At 50.1% G+C, this 25,023-nt stretch overlaps 1 protein-coding gene across 29 annotated transcripts in view; it reads right to left on the bottom strand.

The window, feature by feature from the left end:
- Nucleotides 1-25,023, bottom strand: part of RALGPS1 (Ral GEF with PH domain and SH3 binding motif 1) — a 334,371-nt gene that overhangs the window by 234,655 nt on the left and 74,693 nt on the right. For all 29 annotated transcript variants that reach the window (XR_014827321.1, XR_002337608.2, XR_014827323.1 and 26 more), the window contains 2 exons: nucleotides 10,689-10,810; nucleotides 7,188-7,292 (listed from right to left, as the gene is read on the bottom strand). Coding sequence is in view for 25 of the 29 variants with exons in the window: in XM_084996167.1 (XP_084852293.1) it covers nucleotides 7,188-7,292; nucleotides 10,689-10,745 (162 nt within the window). In the remaining 4 variants the exon portion in view is untranslated. The remainder of the gene's footprint in view (nucleotides 1-7,187; nucleotides 7,293-10,688; nucleotides 10,811-25,023) is intronic.

Genomic DNA, 25,023 nt, shown 5'->3' with positions numbered 1-25,023 from the left:
GATGGGTTTCACTCAACTGCAATTATTATCTTTTTGAGGCTCAAGCTATCCCACCATTAGGCAATGGGAGCTTCCTCTAGCTGTTGCTGGAGTCCTCTTTACATGACCCTAGTCGTTCCTGACAGCTTCCTCACTGATACTGGAAAGATGTAGCAGGCTCATCTTGAACATTCCCTGTCCCACACTTGGAATCAACCAGTTCTTCTGGGAAGTCTTGGTTTTGTGATAAATGACAGTTCACGACCACAATCTATAATCCATACTGATAATTCCTATTCAAATTCCGGACACCATTTTTTTCTTACTTAACCTTATTTGCATCTCCTTTCTTCCATATCAAAAATCTTAGGGAGTTCCTGCTGCAGTGCAGAGGGTTAAGAACCTGACTGCAGCAGCTCGAGTCGCTGTGGAGGTGCTGGTTCAACCCCTGTCCTGACTCAGTGGGTTAAGGATCCAGCATTGCTGCAGCTGTGGCACAGGTCACAGCTGCGGCTTGGGTTCAATCCCTGGCCCAGGAACGTCCATATGCCACAGTTGTGGCCATTAAAAAAGAAAACCTTAGTCCCAGAGTTCCCACTGGGCACGGTGGGTTAAGAATCTGACCGTAGCAGCTCAGGTAGCTGCCAAAGCAGGAGTTTGATCCCTGGCCCAGCACAGCGGGTAAAAGGATCCAGCATTGCCCCAGCTGCAGCGTGGGTCATAGCTGTGGCTCTGATTCAATTCCTGGCCTGGGAACTTCCATATGCCACACCCGCAGCCGTAAAATTAAATAAATAAATAAATATCTGGAGCTCCCTTCATGACTCAGCGGTTAACAAACCCAACTAGGATCCATGAGGACACGGGTTCAATCCCTGGCCTCACGCACTGGGTTAAGGCTCTGGCGCTGCCGTGAGCTGTGGTGTAGGTCACAGATGCGGCTCGGATCTGGCACTGCTGTGGCTGTGGCTGTGGCTGTGGCCGGCAGCTGTAGCTCCGATTCCACCCCTAGTCTGGGAACTTCCATATGCCCTGGGTACAGGCATAAAAAGAAAAAAAAAAGAAAAAAAGAAAAATCTTCATCTCAGGGACACAAGGTTTCAAGGGTTACTGTATCCAATAATTACTCACTTTATCCTCCATTATACGCAAAACAGTCTCAGCATAGCAAAACAAATGCTATCACTGAGAATGTAATTACTGAGAAAATTGATGAAATTTTTACATATATAATCTCCACTCTCCCCATTTTTTACAGTTTATACTGTAAGACTCATACTGTATGTAGGGACATCCAGCCATTACATTGCATTCTACACACCCTCCCCTTTTAATTCTCACTTGGTCTTAATTCTGCAGGAAATAAATGTTTACCACTCTCCACTAATCTTATAGCGATGTTTCTGTAAATCATTTTTATTGTCCGAAGCTTGTCCTCTAGCAGATTCCTCAGGAAGGGCTCACAGGAGTAATACTCTGAGGCCTGGCATGTTCGCAACAGTCTGCCTGTGTCCTTCACACGTGAAAGGGGCTTTTTCTGTATAGAAAAACTTTGGCTCACTTTTTTTTTCTAGGTTATTCTACTCTCTTTTAGCCAAAAACGTTCCTTTGAAAAGATTGGTGGTAATCTAATATTTTCTCTTATTATAAGTCCTGTTTTTGCTTAGATGCCCAAAGGATTTTAACTTTCCCTCTCATATCCAGCAAGTTTACCAATAGTATGTCTTAATATTGGCTATTCTGGATTGCCTTGGAGTACATCCTTTTAACAGGTAGGTGTAAGTCTTTTTTCATTTTGTGAAAATCTTCTTATAGTTTTAAGTATTTAATCAATGCCCTTGCCCTTTTTTTTGGCAGGGGGGGGTGCCTGCACCTGCAGCATATGGAAGTTCCTGGGCCAGGGATGGAATCCGAGCCACAGCTGAAACCTACACCACACCTGTGGCAAAGCCAGATCCTTAACCCACTGCACCAGGCCAGAGATGGAACCCTCACCTCCACAGCGACCTGAGACACTGCAGCCAGATCCTTAACCCACTGCGCCACAGCAGGAACTCCCTCCCTTGCCTTTTTATTCTCCTTTTGCAGGGATTTCTATTACCTGTATGTTGGATCGTCTTTTCCTATCATCAATATTTTTCACTTTTTTTCAAAGTCTATTATCTTCATTTATTTTGATCTTAAAATTTTCCCTCCCTTAAGGTATTTTCTATCATGTTTACCTGCTCTTGCGTTCCTTCTCGTTCAACTCTCATTTCCAAAATAACTTTTATCTTCAATGCGTTCCTAACTCTGCCACCTCATTTCTGAGATTTTTCAATTTCCAATTTATACTGCTCATGTATAACAGTGTGACCTTCGTGTAGCTGATTTTGAAATAGAAAGTTACAGTTTTCACCTGTTTTGTCACAGGTCTTTCTGGCATGCTTTCATTATCCACAGGAATTTCTCCTTAGTCTTTTGTTCTTCTAATAACTTTGAAAGATCTGACATCAATAATTAATTTTCTATTCCTTATTTCATGCCAAATTAGTTTTCCTAAACTTTTTAGAGAGGAACCGGGTTCAAGGTAGCTTGTATGACCCCACATGGCTCTTCTTTTGGTTACCTTCATGGGGTAGTGAACAGCATGCAGTTGTTTTTTGAGATTTATCTCCTCCTCCTTCTCTCTCTCCCTCCCTCTCCACACCCCCACCCACTTTTATTTAGACCTTTTCTTTCCTTAACTTTATGCTGAGCATTTGCAGTTCACTCCCATACTGAATTTCGCTTTGTCATGGAGCCTTGTTCTGAACTTGTTCAGGAGCTCACAGGGTCTAGTCCCCAGACCCCTTTCACCCATCCATCAATGAGCGGTGAGAATTCCTTTCAATTTCAGTCACTGTTCTCATTACTGACCAGCTGAACGTTCTGGTGAGTTCCTATTGGCAATTTCGGGGTTCTCCTATTCTCTACTCTCTCGAATGCACGAATACTTCCTTCTGCTTTCTCTTATACTAAAGTTGATACTCCGCAGGTCTTGTTGAGGGTGGTGGTGTACCCCCAGCCACTTGTATTTTTGGGTTTGAGAGGGAAAACCTGCTACCTAATTTTATTGTAAATATTGTTCATGGGTTTTGGGGGTTGCTCTCTAGTTGTTCTGGATGTTTTTATGCGGGGATTCAGAGAGAATAAAGAACTATGCTGCTGGAGTTCCTGTTGTGGCTCAGCGGAAATGAATCTGACTAGCATCTGTGAGGATGCAGGTTCGATCCCCGGCCTTGCTCAGTGGGTTAAGGATCCGGCATTGCCATAAGCTGTGGTGTGAGTCACAGACACAGCTCGGACCCTGCATTGCTGTGGCTGTGGTGTAGGCCAGCAGCTACAGCTCTAATTTGACCCCTAGCCTGGGAACCTCCATATGCCTTGGGTGTAGCCCTAAAACAACTGAAAGCCTCATTATTCCCTCATTCCTTTCGCCAAGCTAAAAAACACAACTCAAAGACACAATGAGCAAACAAAAGCAAACAGATGTAGACGCTAAGCCATCAGCCAGCAAGGTCCATGAAGTCTTCTAAAGGAGAGGCCGTACAGTTTTGTGCTAAGGGCACAGACTAGCACTGCACTGTCCAATACGGTGGCCACTGAGCATTTGAAACATGGCCAGCACTCTAAGTTTAGAACACACATGAGTTTCAAAGACTCAGTCTGACAAAAGGATGCAAAGCATCTCAATAACTTTATGTTGCTTATAGGTCGAAATGATAATATTTTAGATATACTAAGATATACTGTACTAAGTAAAAAACATTTTTCTTTTTCTTTCCCTTTTTAGGGCCGCACCTGCGGCATATGGAAGTTCCTGGGCTACGGATCGAATTGGAGCTGCAGCTGCCAGCCTACACCACCACCATAGCAACACAGGATCTGCGCCACATCCATGACCTATCCTGCAGCTTGTGGCAACGCTGGATCCTTAACTCACTGAGAGAGGACAAGGATCAAACCGGCATCCTCATGGACACTATGTCAGGAACCCACTGAGCAACAATGTGAACTCTAATAAAAAATATTTTTAAAAATAATATCATCTCGGAGTTCCCATCGTGGCTCAGTGGTTAACCAATCCGACTAGGAACCATGAGGTTCCGGGTTTGATCCCTGGCCTTGCTCAGTGGGTTAAGGATCTGGTGTTGCCGTGAGCTGTGGTGTAGGTCGCAGACATGGCTCAGATCTGGCGTTGCTGTAGCTCTGGCTCTAGGCCAGCAGCAATAGCTCCGATTAGATCCCTAGCCTGTGAACCTCCATATGCCACGGGTGCGGCCCTAGAAAAAGACAAATAATAATAGTAGTAGTAGTAATAATAATAATAATAATATCATCTCTTTTTTTTAATGTGGCTACTAGAGGAAAAAAGTTTTTTTCTGTCTTTTGTCTTTTTAGGGCCGCACCTGCAGCATATGGAGGTTCCCAGGTTTAGGGGTCTAATCGGAGCTGTAGCCACCTGCCTACACCAGAGCCACAGCAACATGGGATCTGAGCCACGTCTGTGACGTACACTACAGCTCACGGCAACGCCAGATCCTTAACCCACTGAGCGAGGCCAGGGATCGAACCTGGAACCTCATGGTTCCTAGTTGGATTCGTTTCCACTGCACCACCATGTGAACTCCCTAGAAAATTTTAAATTGCATACATGGCTCAGGTTATATTTCTGCTAGTCTCGAATGTCTGAAGCCCTGGTTTTATTTATTTTTTTTTTTAATTTTTTTGTCTTTTGTTGTTGTTGTTGTTACTATTTCTTGGGCCGCTCCCGCAGCATATGGAGGTTCCCAGGCTAGGGGTTGAATCGGAGCTGTAGCCACCGGCCTATGCCAGAGCCACAGCAACGCGGGATCCGAGCCGCGTCTGCGACCCACACCACAGCTCACGGCAACGCCGGATCATTAACCCACTGAGCAAGGGCAGGGACCGAACCCGCAACCTCATGGTTCCTAGTCGGATTCGTTAACCACTGCGCCACGACGGGAACTCCTGAAGCCCTGGTTTTAAAGCCCAGACTTACCATCTGTGTGAAGAGGTGGCTTTCCTCTCTAAGCATTGACTTGCTCATCAGTATATACTTGGAATAATAAGTATACCTAATTGATAAGGCTGCTGTGAAAAGCATAGTAAATTAACGCCTGTAAAACATTTAGTTCAAGACCTGGACAAAGTACGTGTTCAAAATGGGAGCTTCCCTTATCATTACCATCCAGCCTTCGGTGAATAATCGGGAGACGAAGGTTTCAGACCTGACTCTGCCCACATCTCCCTATATAATCCAGGTGTTTTTTGTTTGTTTTTTATTTTTTTATTTTTATTTTTTATCTTTTTAGGGCCATGCCCACGGCATCTGGAAGTTCCCAGGCTAGAAGTCAAATTGGAGCTGTAGCTGCCGGCCCACATCACAGCCACAGCAACACCAGATCCTTAACCCGCTGAGCGAGGCCAGGGATGGAACCTGCGTCCTCACGGATACTAGTTGGATTCGTTACCGAGGAGCCATGATGGGAACTCCCAGGTTTCTTTTTTTTTTTTTTTTTTTAATCTCTTAGATCCTTAGTTTATTAGAAAATCGAGAGCTTACTAATGTGACTCATCGGGTTGTTCTGCGGACTGATTCTTTTCGCCAACATGCATTTATTCAGCACCTACTGTGACCTGGGCACTATTCTGGGCAATGAGGAAAGAGCAGTTGAACAAGTCAGATTAAGTTCCTGTCCTTAGGGAGTCTGCATTCTAGTGGAGGAGGCAGACCCTACAAAACACTGTGAGAAGATGCAATGTCGAGTAGTAATAAGGGGTGTGAAGAAAACAGAGCGGGGTCAGGGAAGAGAGCATGACGGAGACATGCCGTTTAGCCGGTGAAATCCCTCTCCAAGGACTGATATCTGAACAGAGACTGGGGGACAGGTGGGAAAGAGCCATTAGGACCGAAGGAAGAACACGCACAGGGCCCTGAGGCAGGGGGATGCCAGCTGAGTCTAGGGAAGAAAGAGGCAGCCACGGGTACCTGGGGGACAAGGGGATGGGGCAGGAGGCTGGGTCAAACCAAGCCCTGGAGGCCTCACAAGGAATTCTGGGTCTCAGTCTTCAAGGAGGGAGCCCTGGAGAGTCTGCCACAGGGTTGAAAAGGATCCCTCTGATACACTCAGGGAGGTGATGCATGTGCCAGGCTCTCATGGCCTGGCACAGAGTAAGCATGAGCGTCAGCGATGGCAGAGCAAAGAGATGGGCCCACTGAGCTCCATAGGACCCTGAGGGGCACGAAACCTGTTACAGCAAGAGGACCAGGAAGAAGTGGGCGCAGCGGGAAACGCGTCTGCGGTTCTGCAGAGAATTGCAGCCCTGGGACGGTGCTTACACGCAGGCTCCAGGTCACCCCAAAGCCAACAACCTCCCTCTGCCCTCAAAGCACAAAAGGATGAAATCAAGTCATGGCAAAAAAAGAGCCAGTAAAGAACCACAGGGTCAGGCCAGCAGCAGCACACTGGATGAAGAAAAAACAGTTTTTTAAAAAACAATTAATTACAAAAATTGTCCAAACAATACTGTTTATCATTATAGAAAACAGTCATTTAAAAATACTGAAAAGGTTATCAGACACAACTTAGAATAGATTTACAAGGAGATCCCGCTGAATAGCATTGAGAACTATGTCTAGATACTCATGTTGCAACAGAAGAAAGAGTGGAGGAAAAATTTTTAAAAAAAATAAAAAAAATAAAAATAAAAATACTGAAAAGGACAAATACACAAAAAGAAGAAAACTTTAATTCCAATTACCTAGACTCTTATAATCAGAAACTACAATAAATAGTATGTTTGGCTATGTATTCAAATAGCTCCAGATATTTATAGATATCTAAATAGCAAATCTAGACCTTTTTGTAAGCAAATAGCAACATGAATGTGTTACACACGCTTCTTAAAAACGGCGTTATTCTCCATAACTTGTGCTGAATTTGCTCCTTTCACTTGCGAGTCATATATATTGTGTACCCCTTCCACGGCGGTTGAGTTTCTAGATAGGCAGCATCCTTTCTTAACACTTCATGGACTTTTATAAAGACTATTCAGCAATTTCCCTGCTATTGGGTATATGGGTTGTTTCCACCCAGAGCAGTGACCCCCCCTCTAGCACCCCGCTGTGGTCCCCGGCCACCCGCATCCGTTCTGCTACTTACAGCAAACTCCTCGGGAGTTACTTTCAGGACATCGAAGACAACGGCATCGTAGCTCTTGCTGGCATAGTCGCAGCTCTGGCCCTCCAGAGAGTCTGAGCTGCTACCCTGCAGAGGACAGGGAGAGAGGGGCCCGCCTGAGCAGTCCGGCTAACTCCAGAATCACTGACCCCCGAACCTCAGCACTGAGGATGCGAGAGCGACAGAACCACACAATGACAAAGGCTTCAGTTGTTGAGGGCTGTACTCTGTCCCAGGCACTGTGTGAAGCACGGCAGATGCATAGGATGTAATTCTCAAAACAGAGCAGACACTAGTGTTATCCCCATTCTGCGGAGAAGGAAGCAAAGGCGGTGCTAGTTCCCGGGGTATCTCAGCTAGAAGGCGACCTCGTTTGTGTCTTTCTGGTCTCAGGACGTAAACCCTCCATCACTATACCTCAGCTGCTTCCCCCCCCTGGGGACGGCGGAGGAAAGGGCCCTTCCCAGCCCTCACATCCTAGGAGGCCTGAGGAGACCATTCGTTTTGTTGGGTCTTTCAAACTTTACCTGGTTTCACCTTTTTTTTTTTTTCTAACTGAAGTCATTGCAGGAAATTATTACACAAAACATTAAACTGGCTCTCGAGGCTTATTTCATGTACAAGCCACTTGGAATCCAAAGCCTGTTTGCTGATGAGGTGAGAGGTAACTGAGTGGCTTTGGAGATGGTGAGAAAGTTCTATTGAGTAGGGCCGAGTTAAAAAGAACACCACTGGCCCTGCGTGTAAAGGAAGGGTCTCCCGTAAAAAGGGAAGTTAAAACTCCCCAAATGAGGCCAGTTTCGTGAAACCCAACGCTGTGGGGATCCCAGAATGTTGAATATACCTTCTCTCCAATTTTATTTAATTTCATCAAATTCTACTTTGGGGAACCAGTCACACTTACCACCCAAAAACTGTGCCCTGTTCGTAAATGGTTTTATTCGTCTCAACCCATGAAGAGGGATTTTGTGGTTTCCATTAACCTCAACATCTTGGACCAGGATTTAGAGAATACGCTTTTATTAATTCCTCTTTATTTCACTCTTTCCAAAATGGCTATATCTGGAAAAACGTTGCAGTCTTACTGGAAACTAGAGTGTTTGTAGGCCAGGGAGGGAAACCAATAGTCAACAACTGAAAATAGGAGGTTAAAAGAAGGAACAGAAACTTAAAACCTGTAGATTTCAATAGGCCTGTGTCATTTAAAGGCTTTACAAATGAGTCCCCTATACCGAAAACTCTTAAGATGATCTTAAGCGGCTCTGAGCTCTGCCGTCGGACAGGCCTGGTTAGAGCGCCAGCTCCACACTAGCTGCTGTCTGACGGCTTCATCTCGCTGAGCCTCAGCCGCCACCTGTAAAGCGGCATCATCAGAACCTGCTCCAGGGGGCGTAGCACAGGTCACATAAAAGGAAGCTTACAAGCAACTGGCAGGATCCCCTTCCAGGGGCTGGGGTGGGGCAGGTGGGGGGAGACGGACTCAGGCCTGGCTGTTTTACAAGTTCTATGGGCAATGGGGCATCCTCCCCTGAGGAAAAGCTGTGTTAAATTGCTGAAAAATAATAAAGAGTCATCTTTTTTTTTCTGCTTTTTCTTTCTTTCCCTTTTTTTTTTTTCCTTTTCAGGGCCGCACTTATGGCATATGGAAGTTCCCAGGCTATAGGGGTCTAATCGGAGCTGTAGCTGCCGGCCTACACCACAGCCACAGCAACACAGGATCCAAGCTGTGCCTGTGACCTACATCACAGCTCACAGCAACGCCAGATCCTTAACTCACTGAGCGAGGTCAGGGATCGAACCTGCGTCCTCATGGATACCAGTCTTGTTCGTAACCTGCTGAACCACACGGGAACTCCCAATAACGACTAATCTGGAATGCTTCCGGAGTTGGCCATCTATTCTATCCCTCAGTCTTACAAATCCTGAGCAAACGACTACCAATAAACGGTTCTGCGCCTGCATGCTCCCCGTCCACGGAGCAGCCTGAATCAGGGGACGGGACTGAGTGTCTTCTGCGGAGGGCAAGCGTCAACTCGGTCAGGACCAGCGGCTCCAGCGTCACGGAGGCCTGGCCATGAACCCCCACCCACTGCGGACCAGCTGTGTCGTTTGAAGCCCGTTCATTCACTGCCCCCTGCCTTAGTGTCCTCATCTATAAACCGGGAATGAAACAACAGTACGTCCCTGATGGGGTCGTCGTGAGGATTAAGTGAGATCATGCCGTGGAACGTACAAAAAAAGCTGCCCGGTCTACCATAAGCACTGAATCACGCGTGGGTGTCTGCATGAACGCGTCATTCAGTCACCAAAATACACTGAGCACTTCAGTTACACATGTGTTCATCCGTCTGTTCACGCACCAAATGTGTATTGAGTACTCACCGGGTTCTGGATACACATGTGCATGTGTGTTTGTACACAGACACATATATGTACATACAGATGTACACATACATTTACACAGAGAGGGGCCAGAAAAGAAAGGAGTTTTACTCGAGACAGAGTGTAAATTGTAAATGGAAATAGAGTCTGGCTCCCCTTGTTACCAAAGAGAGGCCATTCCTGGAATTTCAGGATTTATAACTTTCCTGTAACACCCCATTGCACCTGCCGCAAACACACACACTCATACAAGGGGCCTTATTTAATCAAATGTTGCCCCAAGTATATTCAGGGGCGGTGGGGATGATGACGATGCAGTAACTTTATTTAAACCTATCCTGGCGCCATCGGGGAATTTTAAAAGGTACCCACAAGTCTGCTTTCAGAACCAGAAATCAAACTAAGGAATTTTTTTAAAGGGTTATGAGAAATGAATTGGTTCCCGTGAATTCTAGCTGAGTGCACAGAATCCAAAAGCGCAGCCTGACCGTGAGGGCCTTTGTAAGCTCAGAACACGGAGCGCCCCCTGGCTGGTTTGTCACAGGCGCGACGGTTATGCGGCTGACGTGGTGGCTTCCCTGGGCCTCGGATGACACCCGCTTCTCCTGCCTGCCTCTGTTCCATTACAGAACTTGGAAGGCAAAGTCCCAAACCCCCAGGGCAGGGGCCTGAGCCCAGGCCACTCTCCGACCACCAGTCCTTATGGCCGTTTCCTACTGAGCAAGGTAAATAGATGCCCAGGGCCAGCTGGAATCACTTCGGTCTGACTTCATTCCGGAATGTGTGACTTATTTATAATCAGCCACAGCTTTTCTTGGGGAAGGTCTGCTCCCTTCTTGCCACCAAGATGGAATGTGGCACTTGCTACGACTGGACTGGGCAGGGGTTTGTTTTTCTTTGAAGAGAACAACTTCGGAAAACACACTGATCCTCGGAGCTGCCTGCCTCCCAAACCTCACGCCTGGCGCGGCCGGGGCCTCGGGAGGGCGAAGAATGGCGGTATTCACGGAGCCCGGCGGCCCCGCAGGCCTCGACGCGGGGCCCGGGTCAGCGGGAAGGAGCCCCGCCCCGCCCCCACGGCCCAGGCCCGCGTCTCCGTACCTGTGGAGTGGCGGAGGTGACCAACACGCCAGCCATCAGACCATCCCTCTTGTACATGGTCTCTGGGCTGCAGGGAGCTTCAGCGCAGCCTCTGTCGGTGACATAACCTGTCTGGAGAAGTCCTGCAAGGCAAAGGGGCTCGTAAAAACCAGCGTCAAACCAACGGACTCCCACCCTGCGAGAGGGCTGCGCTGGACTCCAGCACATGGCCTCAGGGGAGACCCTCGAAGAAAGGTTACAGTCTGGCCCACAGATGTGGTCTGGTAGGCTTGTACACATTTTAGTGTTTTTTTAATTAATCACCAACATTTAAAAACTGGAAGGTTTCTCATAGAATTCTGGACGTCTGACTTTCTTGGCAGCACTGGGCCCCCAGACCTGCATGACAACCATCAGCCGGGCTGAGCAGCGCCTGGCCCTGTACCCGGAGCAAGTGCCTTTCAGACCCCCACCTGGCCTGTGCCACTTGGCCCTTGTAGGCACTAGAGTTGATGACCTTTGTTTTATTTTTTTAATTTTATTTATTTATTTTCCCTCTGTGCAGCATGGGGACCAAGTTACACATACATGTGTACGTGCTTTTCCCTCCCAGTATCTAGAGGCAGTTCTCAATGCAGGATCTCATTGTAAATCCATTCCAAGAGCAGTAGTTTGCATCTGTTAACCCCAAGCTCCGGAACCCTCCCACTCCCTCCCTCTCTCCCCCCCCACCCCCCTGCCCTGGGCAGCCACAGGTCTATTCTCCAAGTCCTTTGACCTCTGTTTTAAAATGAAGGAGAGTGAGGAAGACAAACTGCGCAGCAGACTGTTTCATCGATAATAATACGGATACCAGCTAAGAGTCACAGAGTTCTTGCCATGGGCCATGCACTTCACACACACTAACTCATCCAACCCGCACAACAGTCCTCGGGTAGGTCCCGTCATCACACCAAATTACATGCGTGGAATGTGAGGCACAGAGAGGTTAAGGAACTCGTGCTTTGGTGCCTCTGCTCACACCGTCCCACCAAACCATCATGATTCAAGACCCTGCGAAGACGTCACCTCCCCTGGTTATCACACCTGGACCGGCTGCTCTCCGCCCATGTGTATGTACGTCTCGTAGGGCATGTATCACATGACTGAACATCACGGCACTGTAGGCACCACCAGCTTTTCAGCAGGAAAGGGAGCAGGATGTAATGGGGGAAGGAAGAAGAAGACAGAGGCACCCGTTGGAAGCCAACTGCAACTATCAGGCAAGAGACAAGGGTCCTCCGAGCCGAGGTGGCAGCAGTGACGTCAAAGAGAAGGACGCAGAGAGACAGCGAGGATAGAAACGCAATGGAAACTGATGACGGGTGATGGAGAACCAGCTGAGGAGGCATGGCTTCTGGCTCAAGGTACCCGAGGCTGCTGTGCCCCATCGGGAATCAGAACAGAGGCGGCGCAGCAGATTTGCGGGGAAAGACAATGAAGGTGATTTGGAACATGCTCAATCTGTGCTGCCCACTAGAAAATCAACCCTGGGGAACAAGGTCTAGCCCAGGGGTCTCTGGGAAAGATGTTACAGAGGTGGCTCAGAAAGAAGAAAGTGCCGGCCTGACCTGGACTCTGCAACCCTCCCAGAGCCCTCAGCCACATGGCCCATCACAAGTGTGCTGCCAAGAAACAAGTCGGGTGGCCAAAAAGCAAGGTCAAACCCCACCCCCGGGCTCTGTCCCTGCACGTGTCCCAAACGGCTCTGCTCTTCTTCCCCTTCAACTGTCTCAACAATCGTCTTCGAGCCTCCTACCTTCCCTCCTTTCTTCCCCCAAACAGTCAAAAGAACTAATCTGGGCTATACACGCCATTTGGGGGGTCAACCCGGAAAAGCAGCATACGGCTGTCAGACGATAACCTTCCCGGGCGTGATAACAGTGCGGAGGCTCAGGAGGAGAAGGGCCTCATCCTTAAGTGGTGCACGCGACAATTTAGGGACAAAGGAAGTTTGCAACACACTTTGAAATGAGTCTGTAAAATGCAGATAGGGCAACATGTGAACAACCGACGTTCACTGACAGGAGTTCATCGTCCTAGTCTCTCCACTTTCCTGAATGCTTGGTAGTTTTCACACTAAAAAAGAAAGAAAGAAGAGAACTGGCCAGGTCCGTTTTTCCTCAAAGTGAAAACTGAGCAGGAAAGGTCAAGATCCCCTTTCATGAGTAGGGGACGGGGGCAGGCTGAGAAACTAGTCATTCCTGTCCCAGGAGAAGCCGTGCTTGCCATCACCAGGGGCCATGAATCCATGGCTGGGGCAGGTTTGAGAAGAGGCTGCTGGAAAGATGAGAAGAAACATTTAGAAAAGAAGACACATGAGTGGCTAGTAAGGGAAATGCCACTGAGGGAACACAAATCAGAACCACAGTGAGATGCCACTTCACACCCACTAGGATGGCTAGCATCAAAAGGACAAGACCGGTTGGCAAGGATGTGGAGAAATGAAACCGTCATACACAGCAGGAAGGCAAAAAGCACAGCAACTCTGGGAAATGGTTTAGCAGTTTCTTTAAAAGTTAACCATAAACTTATCAAATGACCCAGCGATTCTACTCCTGGTAACTACCTATTAAAAAATGAAAACCTATGTCCACAGGAAGATGTGTACGGGCATTTCGTCATCACGGCCAAAAAGCTGGAAACAGTCTGAGTGCCCACCAGCTGGCGAATGGATACACAATGTGATATTCCATACAGTGGAATACTACTCAGCAATAAAAAAGAAATGAAACCCTGATACAAAGTATAACATGAATAAACCTCAAAAATATCATGCTCGGTGAAAGAAGTCTGACACAAGGGACTGTACTATAAGAGGTCGTTCTTATGAAATGTCCAGAAAAGACACATTCATAGAGACACAGAGTACATCAGTGGGCAGCTGGGGGTGGAAGAGCGCAAAGGCTTTTCCGCGAAGGGAAAATGCTACAGGTGGATGTGGTGACAGTTACACAGCCCCACAAATTGACTAAGTCACAGAACTGTATACTTGGAATGGGTGGATTTTCCAGGGTGTAAATTAACCACAGTAAATGCAGAGCCACCAGCTCTGTCTCATGATGGTGACCTGAACTCACGTGCTTTAACTCCCCATTTCCATGTCCCTCTGAAATAATCAAAGAAATATCAACGTACCAAAAACAAACCGTATTAGCACATAATGACATTCAAGGCAAGTTATTACTAAGTAAACAAACTTTTAGGATTTCCAGGGCAGAAGAGACGGAGGCAAAGCCCCCTAGGAATCAAGTGGGCGGGACCCTCCAGCAGAAACCCCCAAGAAAGCCCTGAGACTTCCAAGTGGGGAATGCAGAAACTGAACAGCTCCAAGGCACATAAGGGGGCAAAGCTGCCAGGCTGTCTCAGACTGGACAAAGTAGCTCCCTGGCCTAGGGGTCGGGACCAACTCCGCCAGGCTGTGCTGTGCCAGAACCCACCGGCTGGCTGGATGGAACCAGTTCATCCATCTGAACAAAGCGACGCAGTCCAAGCCTGACAGGGTTACCATGGGGAGACGGAGTGGGACACAGCCAGCCTGACCTCCTTGGGGGGATCCAATGTGCTCCAGTTCCGGGCTGAGGTGCTCTGGTCGGCACTGACAATGGTGAGACAGGCAGAAGTCAGGTTGGAACCAAGCACTTGTCTTTCCAGCTCAGGCCACCCGTAGGAAGCACCATGGGTACCATGTGTCGGCTGTCACGCTGTCTCTGGGTGGGGAAGGGGGATGGGCCGAGGAGGAGCCCTGCACTCAGACCCCAAGGGGAGGCCAGACATGGAGCCCCATCTGCTCAGCTGGGCTCTCCCCACTGCCCTGGTCATGCAGCCCTTCAACCCAGGCGCCATAGTGCTCAGACCCCCTTCCATGACAGCATCTGCCCACTCTCGACTTCCCGTCTGAAGGACACTGCCAACTCTGCCCATCTCTGCAGTAGCCTTGGTGGAGCGCTCAGGGCCCCCCTGACTCTGCCATGTGCCCACGATGTCCCAGGGAACGCTGATGCTGTGTGAGGTGCAAGGCTAAGCACAAGCTCAATAGCTCACTTGATCTTCAGAAGAAACCCATGAGATAGAGGCTATTCTGGTTCCAGAGAAACTGAGGCCCAGAGAGGTGGTGGAACTTACTGCCCATTAAGTGGCAGGACTAGGGAGTCCAAACCCTGGTCAGTGAACACAGGTGAGGGCAGGACGAGAAAACGCACGTGAAGGCCAGCACAGAGCAAGCACTCCGTCGAGGCGATTAGTTACCAGCAGTGTTAATCAAATCCTGCAGCTCCACTCATTGATGCCTACTCTTTTTTTCGAAAACAAACAACCTAAAATGCTGAAGAAAGGACAGCATGGTGCTTTGTGAAACCACAGGCCCCTCTGCTGGGAAGATTTCCAACTGTGGGCTCCAGGCCCCCGGGGGAGCAGAGGCTGAGTCCAGGGGTCTGAGTGCAGGGCTCCTCCTCGGCCCATCCCCCTTCCCCACCCAGAGACAGCGTGACAGCCGACACATGGTACCCAGGGTGCTTCCTACGGGGGGCCTGAGCTGGAAAGACAAGTGCTTGGTTCCAACCTGACTTCTGCCTGTCTCACCACTGTCAGAAAAGCCCCTTTTGTGGGCAGTGACTCTCAGACAGGTGACATGTCACATGCTAAGAAAGACGAGGACTGAGCAGCAGAGAACACCCTTCCCAGGGCCCTGAGGAACCCTCGTCGGTCCACCTGCAGTCCCTAAGGCCTGGCCGAGCTCCGCTCCTTGTCAGGGGCCAGACTCCCATACAGGGGGTCAGGCTGCCCAGGCCCCTCCCTCGGAACCCGTCCCCCACCCCGCGAGGAAGTCCCTGAAGGTGTGGATGTTGCCTCCGGAGCCGGCCTGACTGGACCAGAGTGGCCACCCACTTCTCCAGGAACCCAGGACCCTGAGGTGCCGGTCTCTGCCAGTCAGCGGCACTGAGGCTATGCCCTCAGGAGGAGAGGGCGGCCAGGCCCTGCCCAGTGCTGGGAGAGGCTGCTCAGAGCTGGGAGGAGGCAGAGGCACAGGGAGAGGCTGCAGGAGAACCTGTGTCTGAAAGAAAAGGTTCCCACCCCTGGGGCTCTATACTAAACGCCTCTTTTTCAGTTGTAGATTTCCAAAAGAACCTGACCAGAGCTATTTCCTAAGTACCAAGTTCACGCCAAGCCACCAAAACTTGACCCTGAAACACAGGGGGCTCAACCTGATGGGAGAAGACGTGCCCCAGCCATCGAGTTCTAGAGCTCCTGCTCTGTGCGGACATTGTTCTAGCCAGGAGTTCCCACCATCCGCGGGCCCTGGACCCTCTGGCAGTCTGGTGAAACCTGTGGGCCCCTTTACGGGAAACCGATTCTATTAAAATAAGTTATTAAATTATTTTTAAACTATTTGTAATATCGCATTGTATGTATTCACATAAGAGAATATACACTTTTTATCACATTAAATAGTGAGTGAGATCGATTGGGGGGGTCTAATAACTACCATAACTTCAAAGGAGTTATAAGCAAAGACACTGGGAGGTGCATGCCCACAAGTATTATGTGATATGAAAACAGCCATGATTTCCACTGGTGACAAAGTCTCAGGTACTGTTAACATGACTGTGATTTCTTGTCTATATTAGTAACAGAGAGAGAGATGCTAAATTTCAGGTGGAAGTTAGTGAAAACAAAGGCGTCATTGTGTTTCCATCCAAATTCAGAGAGACGGCTGGTCAAGAACCCTGCTCCAAGCACTGGGGACACGAAGTGAGCAGGCTCTGGTGCCACAGAACTTAGATACCAGTGCAGGAGTCAGAAAACACACATGAACTAAGAGGGTAACTCAGATCCTGAGGCATGCCTTCAAGAAATAAAATAAGGTGGAAAACGGTATTTCCCAGAGTGGCCAAGGAAGGACTCTCTGAAGATGCAATATTTGAGCCGAAGCCCTAGGAAGGAGGCTGCCATAAAAACCGGCAGGAGTGTCTCTATAGAAACCACAGCAAGTGCAAAGGCCCTGAGAGGCACAGGAGTTTAACAGGTCTGTGATGGGGAAAGCCGGCCGCACTGGAGCTTAGTCAGTGGGAGGCAGTGGGCAGACAGGCTGCCCACAGAGCGCAAAGGGCCGTGCAGGCCGTGGGGGAGCGGGGTTTTACCTGGAATGCCCAGGAATGGGTTCTGAGCGGGGGACTGTCAGGACCAATCTCACTGTTTTTGAAGATCATGGCGACTGCTGTGCAGAGAACTAGATGCCAGGGCCAAAAATGGGAGCTGTGAAGCCAGCTGGGGGTAAGAGATGGTGGCGGCCCAGACTGCTGACCATGGCGGCCAGGAGGGGGCGGGGGACAGAGGTGGACTTGGGAAGGGTTTTGGAGTTGAAACAGAAGACTTGCTGATGGGCTGACTGCACCTGAGGGGAGAAGAGAAGAGAAGAGCCCAGGATGAATGCCTTCTACGTGTGGGGCTGTTATGAATGGGTAGATGGAGGCCCAACCGCCTTGTTGCTCGGCAGTCCATTCATTTGTTGGCTCAACATCCACCCACTGAGACCTGGAGGACCAATTGTGGGGACCCAGAGTCCTGCCTTCCAGGGTCAAGCAGTGTAGCAGGGGAATGGGATGCTCACAGGACATATGGCAGATCAGATCACAGATTCACCCTGGATCATAGCGTCAAAGACATCACCGAGCAGAGCCGTTGAGCTGGGTCTTAAAAGGACAAGTGGGAATGTTTCAAGGCGAGGGTGGGCAGCAGGCACTCTGAGCTTGTGCAGAAGCCAGAGGCACAGGAGGATGCCAGCAGGCCGGGAGACAGGGAGTGGGCTCCCCCCCTCACCTGGCCGTACCCTAGACCAATACGGTTGCTCGTAAGCCAGGCAGGGCTTCCCAAGGAGGTAGCTTTAACAGATGGCCCTGACACTACAGCCAGAGAACAAATGGCCTCCTGATCGTTCCCTCATCCATTCAGCAAACTGGGCAACCCTTTTCCCAAGGCCTGTTCTGTGCAGAGGAATCAGGCCAGCCCTCGGCCTCAGGTAGCTCACACACAGGCTGACCCCCAGTGCCGTCATGACAATCTATCCTTCAGTCTCTGGCTAAGGACTTACGTGTATTTATTAAAAAAAAAAAAAAAAAAGAAAGAAAGAAAAAAGAAAAAAGAAAATACTTACAGATGAGAAAACTGAGGCTCAGAGAGAGAAACTACACTGTGAGTCAGGGATACGTTTTCACACACCTGCCCGACTGTGGCCCCTGCCAGACAGGAGGCCGTCTGGCAAAAAGGGAAGGGTCTGTCCCACACCAAAATCCTATCACTCCACCCTCCCTCTGCCTCTCTCACCTCTTACACACACACACACACATTCGTGCCAACGCCTCCTTGGAAACCAAAACACTGCAGGAGAAAAGGCGATTCTCATGATGTAACTTTGCAGGAACGTGGCGGTTGTGTCAGAACCACAGAACAATCCCACGTCTCCTGCTGCTGTGTGACAGACTCCAGTCTCGTATGTGTGGGCCCCTGAAGAGGGGAAGGAAAGTCCCATGTGTGATGTTGGTTTCCTTCCAGACTTCGAGAATTCTCCTTCAACGTTTCAAGTTCAGGAAACCAAGAAAATAACAGGAGACAGTCTGGGGCAAACCACTTTTTCCTAAGCTTATGGAGGTTGTTTCAAAGAAAATACACACATCCAGGAATGTTCAATTACAAGAGAGTCAAGTCTTCCAAATGTCTTCAGGCAAATCCAAAGACGGGGCCGAGCCTGTGCCCTCACGAGGGGCTCACTGCTCTCCACGGGCTCGCTCAGAGCTGCTCCACCTTTCTGCATCCAAACAGAACGAAACCAGAGGGTTTCTGCCCACAACCAATTGTTCACTCCCCGCCAGTAAATGTACGTGTGTGTGTGTGTATGTGTGTGCGCGCGCCACAGCCAGGGCTTGTCCGTTTGGTTCTGCTGTCTTTCCCCAGGGTCACCATCACTCTGGAGCTGGACCACCTGCCAGGAGCTCAGGAGGGGCCCCCTCGAGCAGGCTGGCGGGGCTGCTATGGCCACCTCCTCCAGACCCTCCCCACACCGGCCCCTCCTCCTGGCAAGCGGCAGCCTCTGGCGGCTTTTGAGGCCAGACCCTGGCCACGTGAGCACACGCTAGACCTGAAATGCCATCCCTCAGCACCGCGCTTACCCGCACCGCCTTCCCCACTCCTTGCAAGCCACCCCACCAGACGGGCAACATCCAACATCTCCCCTCCCCACGGAGGGACAGATAATGGGCTGGGCGGGCTGGACAGCTGAGGAGGCACCACTGAGGCCCCCCCACGGTGGCTGCGCCCCCGTCTGGGAGAGAAAGCAGTGGTGCTGGGAAAGAGGGCTGGGTCTAGAGACTGAGGGTCTGCAGATGGATTAAAAAGAGAGAAAGCTTGTGAGACTGAGCAGACTTGGAGCAAAGGAGGGGCACCTCCCTGGCGATGGGAAGCACCTACATCTATGGAGCTGAAGCAGGGCTGGCACAGACCGCAGCCATCCACAGCATCCAGGTGACAGGCGCTGACCCAGCACCCCTGCGACTCCCGTGCTGTGCGGAGGCTGGGGAGGCAGAAACCAGCAAGGCCCACTGTCCTCAGAAAGCCCAACCGAGGAGGGCTTCCTGGATTTTTCATTTAAAAGCAATACATGCACATGCTAAAATTACATAAACTTAATTATCAGGTATAAAACAAAAAAAGGAAACTCCCTGGGAGATCCCACTGTGTCTCAGGAGTAAAGAACCTGACTAGTACCCATGAGGATGTGGGTTCAATCCCTGGGCTTGTTCAGTGGGTTAAGGATCTGGCATTGCTGTGACTGTGGAGTAGGACAGCAGCTGATTCAACCCCTAGCCTGGGAACTTCCATATGCCACGGGTGTGGCCCTAAAAAGACAAAAAAAAAAAAAAAAAAAGGAAAGTCCCACAAGCCCTAGTCCCTGTCCCCAAGGTTACAAGTTCACATAGTACAGGGCAGCATTTGCGCACACAGACACCTCTGAACAGATATGAGGGTGTGTGTGTCTATTATGTACACACACACACACACACACACACACACACACACATCTGAATGTATATTAGAGATCTTCCTTTTCAACACTAAAAACAAGTTAAGGAAGTTCCCTCCTGGTGTTGTCACTGTAGCAGCTCAGGTCACTGCTGTGGTGGGAGTTCGATCCCTAGCCTAGGAACTTGCACATGCCACGGACATGGCCAGAAAAATAAAATAAAAGCAAGTTAGGTATTAAAAAAAAAAAGGAGTTTTAACTGCAATATTCAATAAATGTAAACCAATTTTTTAAAAAAAAATTTAGTTCTCTTTTTGATATCTGTTGATTGAGATATCAAAGGCAAAAGCTATTGTAAACTACCAACATTATTAAGTGAATGCAACAATCCCAGCCGTCTTTACGTCCATGTGGAAACAGTGAGAGGGACTCATAGCACAGTTTCTTCAGTCTGACAGCACTCAGGCTATGCCTCGGTGGTGGTGGGGGAGCTTAGGACAGCTGTGGTTCAACACCCCCACCCCTCAGCGGCTCACAGGCTGCGACCGCAGGCCTGGCGCTAAGAACAGGACAGCTGAGGGGCAGTCTCTGAGGCAGAAGGAGCAGGCACCTTTGGAGAACAGATAAATCAGGATTTGAGGTCTCACCTATCACTGACTTTGTGCCCTGGGCGAGTTGCTTGACCTGGCCAAGCCCCGCTTCTCCCCCCGTAAAATAGGAGAACGGCGGCACCAATGGTACAGAGGGCGGAAGGGTTCACAGGGTGGCTGGCACGGTGTGTCGTTAAGGGTAGCTGCCATCTGTGTCAACACCCCTCGCCGCCACTTTCACCCTCCCTGGGGCAGGGGAGAGCAAGGGCCAGGCTCTCTCCGCAGGAGCCCCCAAGAAACCGACTTTAAGGTTCAGGCAATAGGAGCAACATGGATGCAAAATATCCCTTTCTCCGAACACGAGGATCACGTTCTCAAGAGAAAATCCATCCTCTGGCTGGCAGGTGGGTTCGTTTCAGACTTGCCATGAAAAGGCCGGCTGGAGCCTCCCTCCCTCACCCATGATGTGTAATTACTCTTGAAACCAGTGGCTCCTCCCTTCCAACACAAGCCTGCAGAAAACAGGGGAGGGGAGGAAGCCCCCCTGCAGCCACTTTTCCTTAGGGAGGGGAGGCAGCTCTTAGGAGAACAGGAGGCCCAGGGATACTCACGGGGGAGGGCTTGAAGGGATCAGGTGGTCTCCCCGGGACATCCCACAGCACCCACAGCTCTGCGGGCATCCAGACGGGTGCCCTCCGCTCAGGAAGCCTGGGTGGTGGCACATCCCTTTTTGCACAATAGGGACCCGAGGAGCCAGGCCAGGGACCTAGTGCCCCTCCCTCTCCTGACCCCGCACAGCCCTCATCAGTCACCCACTTACTCCTAATCAAGGTCCAGGGAAGCTCTGCTCTGGGGAAAGGCAGGCATTGTCACCTGGGACAGGAAGAGTAGGGGTGCCCTGCGCTGCCTGGGCAGCCATGGGCAGGGATGACCCCTGTGGGGGGCACGTCACGCCTCACCACCTCCGTGCTGACCACGCCTCTGCACGACAGGACGGCCTCCGAGGCAGCATCCCTGCCCACCCCCACTCCTCGTGGTTTACTCTCCACACAGAGTAACCTCCTTAAAACATAAATCGAGAACTCGAGGACATACCCTAAAAAGAGTGAATTCTCCTGTGTGCAGAGCACACCCAGCAGGAAGAAAACAGCTGCACCCCAGACCTTCCTCCAGAAGGAAGCTGGAGAAACACCCTGACGGATAAGACAAGTCACTACACCCCGACAGTGGCCTCATCACACCAAGGCCGGCAGTGGGGAGAGAAGATAGAATTGGCCACTGGCCTGCGTCACGGCAGAACCTTCCAAGCCAGAGCTGGGGACGGCCCTGGGATCTGACAGCAAGAGCGCCCTGGGCGCCACCACAGGGGAAGGCCGACGGGCCAGGAGCCCAGGCGCTCCGGATTCTCCAGTGCTTGCGGGGCAGGAAAGGGGGGCCAAGACACGCGAGCAGGAGGTGGAGACCAGGGTCTTCTGGGGACCTGAGGGGCTCCTGAGCACGTTCGCAGGCTCAAAACCTGGAGTGGGCAGAGGGCATCCGGCAGAGCAGGTCTGAGTGAGGACGGCGAGGCTGGGGCCGTGTGAGCTGCGCCCACCGCCCTGCGGGAAGGAGGCCTGAGCTGGAGGAGGCCAGCCTGCGAGGCGGGGGAGCCTGACCTCCACGGGGAAAGCCTTCGGCAGGCACCTGGGACGCTACCTGGGGGCCTGGCCAGGTCTCTGGCCTTGACTCCACAGGGAGGTGCAGCAGAAGCTCAAAGCCAGACCTCGGGCCTCATCCGGTGCAAACTGAGGTGACCTGGGCGGACTAGGGAGGGTCCCAGCCGGAAGGACACTCACGAGACTCGATGACGAAATGCAGCGAGAGGGGTGCTGGACTGAAGCCTGGAACAGGAACAGGACACTGGGGGGGAACTGGTGACACTGGAAGAGGCTGCTGGTTTAGTTCACAGTGTCGTCTCTAAGCTAACCGATCCAGGTTAACCTGGGGTTAACATGGAAGCTGCCTGAGGGGTCTATGCAAATACTCTGCACAGCTTTGCAAACTTCTGTGAGTCTAAAATTATTTCAAAATAAAGAGTTAACATTTCAAAAGAGATTCTACACCCTCACATCCCATCCCACTGCCCATCTCCCAACACACACACACACACACGCACAATCTCCACCACCAGGCCTAACACTGGGGACCAGCCATTGCCCATACAAACTGGGACTCAAGGGTTGCTGCTCTGGATCCTGAGCTTCAGGCATTTTATTGCCCGTCACACGTGGTCCCTGCCAAGGGCAGAGGAAGGTGGTCTGGGATGTTGACTGGGTCCCATCCGGTGGAAGCATCACCAGGTGCCATAGGTCCCACACCTGTTCAGGGCCCTCTTTCCTCCCCAGTGCTGCTCTGAGAGCCACTAAGTGAACAGGGCCCCTCTTGGGTTCAGCCCGCCCCAACCCCCTCGTGCACCCCAGGGTGTGCCGCCTGGCCTGCATGGCCTGCGCGCTGCTGCCGCCAGAGGGCAAGGACCTACAATGCAGAGGAAGCCTGGGGCCAAGGAAGGCCCCACTGGTCTGGGAGCCGTCACCTGCTTCAGCCAGCTGGCCCAGAGCACCCTGTGCTGGATGCAGGCACCAGCCCAGCTCCTCATGAGGGTCCTTTCATTCTCTCTGCCGCTGTTCCCTCTGCAACCGGGTGCTTCTGAAACCTCGAGGGGAGGAGTAGGTCGGCGGAACAGGACACTATTGGGCCTTCCTGACAAGCACCGCTGAGTCCTGACCTGTCATGTCCAGCCAGGTGCTTCCCACCAAATTAGGAAGGACGCTGTCTCCAGAGAGAAGGCACGGTGGGCAAGGCCAGGCTGGAGAAGAGGAGTGGGAACAGCGAGGGCAGCAGGACAAAGCCCGTGAGGCCCAAAGGGCCCGCCGCCCTGGGTGGGCTGAGTTTAAGGGAAACACCACCTAGTCTCAGGTTGTCTTCCAATGTCACCCCACGTCTCGTGGAGAACCCCACACGGTGACATCTTCACATCAAACTACGTGAGCAGATTTTGGCTTCAAGACAAGGAACTAGGTCCACGCGTTTGCCATCCCCCTTCCACTCTTGCTGAAATGAAAAAACAAGCACGAGAAATCTGTCGCACGGCTGGACTACAGGGAATGATAACGATGACGATGATGAGGACGAAGCACAAGTTAGGAATTCCTAGAAGGCCTGAAGCCAATGGGATCGCACGGAGGAGACAGCTCTACGTGTCAGACATCTGGCCATAAAAGCAACTGTCCCCTCTATCCAGACAATATCTGGCTACAAAAGGCAATGGCACAAGGGCCTACTAAGAAGAGAAAAAAATAGAGAGAAATAAACTATAAAAGAAACGTGCAAAAACTACTGGAAGCATATTATGAAACTTTACTAATAGACTTAACAGAGAGATATTTCAGAGCCTTCTGAGTAAGAGACAACATTGTAAAGACATCAGTTCTTCCCAATGGATCTATAAATAAAATTCAGGTTCACTCTAAATCCTAAGGGGATGCGTTGCGGAATGGAACATGTTGATTTAAAACTTCACCTGGAAGCATAATTAAAAATAGCTAAGAAGTTCTCAAAAAAAAAAAAAAAAAGAAGAAGAAGAAGTATAATGAGAAGGGACCTGTCCTTCCAGGAAGGCACAGCTGAGGATAAAAGGCACAGAGAGAGAGGAATGGTCAGCAGGAGGGAACACAGTCCAGGAAACGGGATGAAGTATATGTGAGAACCAACATCCCATCAAGACGGGATTTCAAACGGGGGCGGGGGGGGGGGAGAATGGATTATTTAATAAACATTGATGAAACAATCTGCTATTCATTTGGGGGGGTTTATTTAAAATTTTTAACCACTATCATTTATCAGAATAAAATGTTGACAGATTAAAGATTTAACCAAATCAAAAAATTGCCATAACAATACCAACGGAAACACAAATCATTATTTTTTTTAATATTATCTTGGGGTGAAGATGTCCTCTCTAGGTTTATACAAAAGTTAGGAAACTACTAGCAGATTTAACTGCATTAAAAATTAAAACTTCTGGGGAGTTTCCTTCGTGGGTCAGAGGCTAAAGATTCCAACTAGGATCCATGAGGATTTGGGTTTGATCCCTGGCCTCCATCAGCGGGTTAAGGATCCGGCATTGCCATGAGCTGTGGTGTAGGTCGCAGACATGGCTCGGATCCCACATTGCTGTGGCTGTGGTGTAGGCCGACAGCTGTAGCTGATTCAACCCCTGGCCTAGCAACTTCCACATGCTGCAAGGACAGCCCCAAGTAAAAGCAAAAAAAAAAAAAAAAAATTAAAACTTCTGGGAGTTCCCTCATTGCGCAGTGAGTTAAGGATTCAGCATTACCACTGCTATGGGTCTAGTTCGTTGTCATTGCTGTGGTGGGTTCAATCCCTGGCCTAGGAACTTCCACCTGCCATGGGCACACACCCTACCCCACTCCCAAAAAATAAAATTTTTTAAAAATTACAACTTCTGTATAAGAAATCATGAAAGTCAGTCAGTAAACAGGACAAGGTTCTGAAATGCCACGTGAGATGAAGTTCTCTTAATACAGAAGGAAGCCCCCCAAAGAGCTCTGACTCACTCTCTGTGGACAGAGAAAAATGCCCACAGGTTCAGAACATTATTCAGGACTCTTATTCACGCAACGAGTATTTCCTGAAAGTCTAGTGTGTAGCA

The sequence above is a fragment of the Sus scrofa genome, chromosome 1 (assembly GCF_054392235.1).
Source record: "Sus scrofa isolate SSC_HxYL_T2T_F1_AM1 chromosome 1, Sscrofa_HxYL_maternal_Yorkshire_Landrace_v2.0, whole genome shotgun sequence".
Taxonomy (NCBI): domain Eukaryota; kingdom Metazoa; phylum Chordata; class Mammalia; order Artiodactyla; family Suidae; genus Sus; species Sus scrofa.
This window is presented reverse-complemented; position numbering and strand designations above follow the sequence as displayed.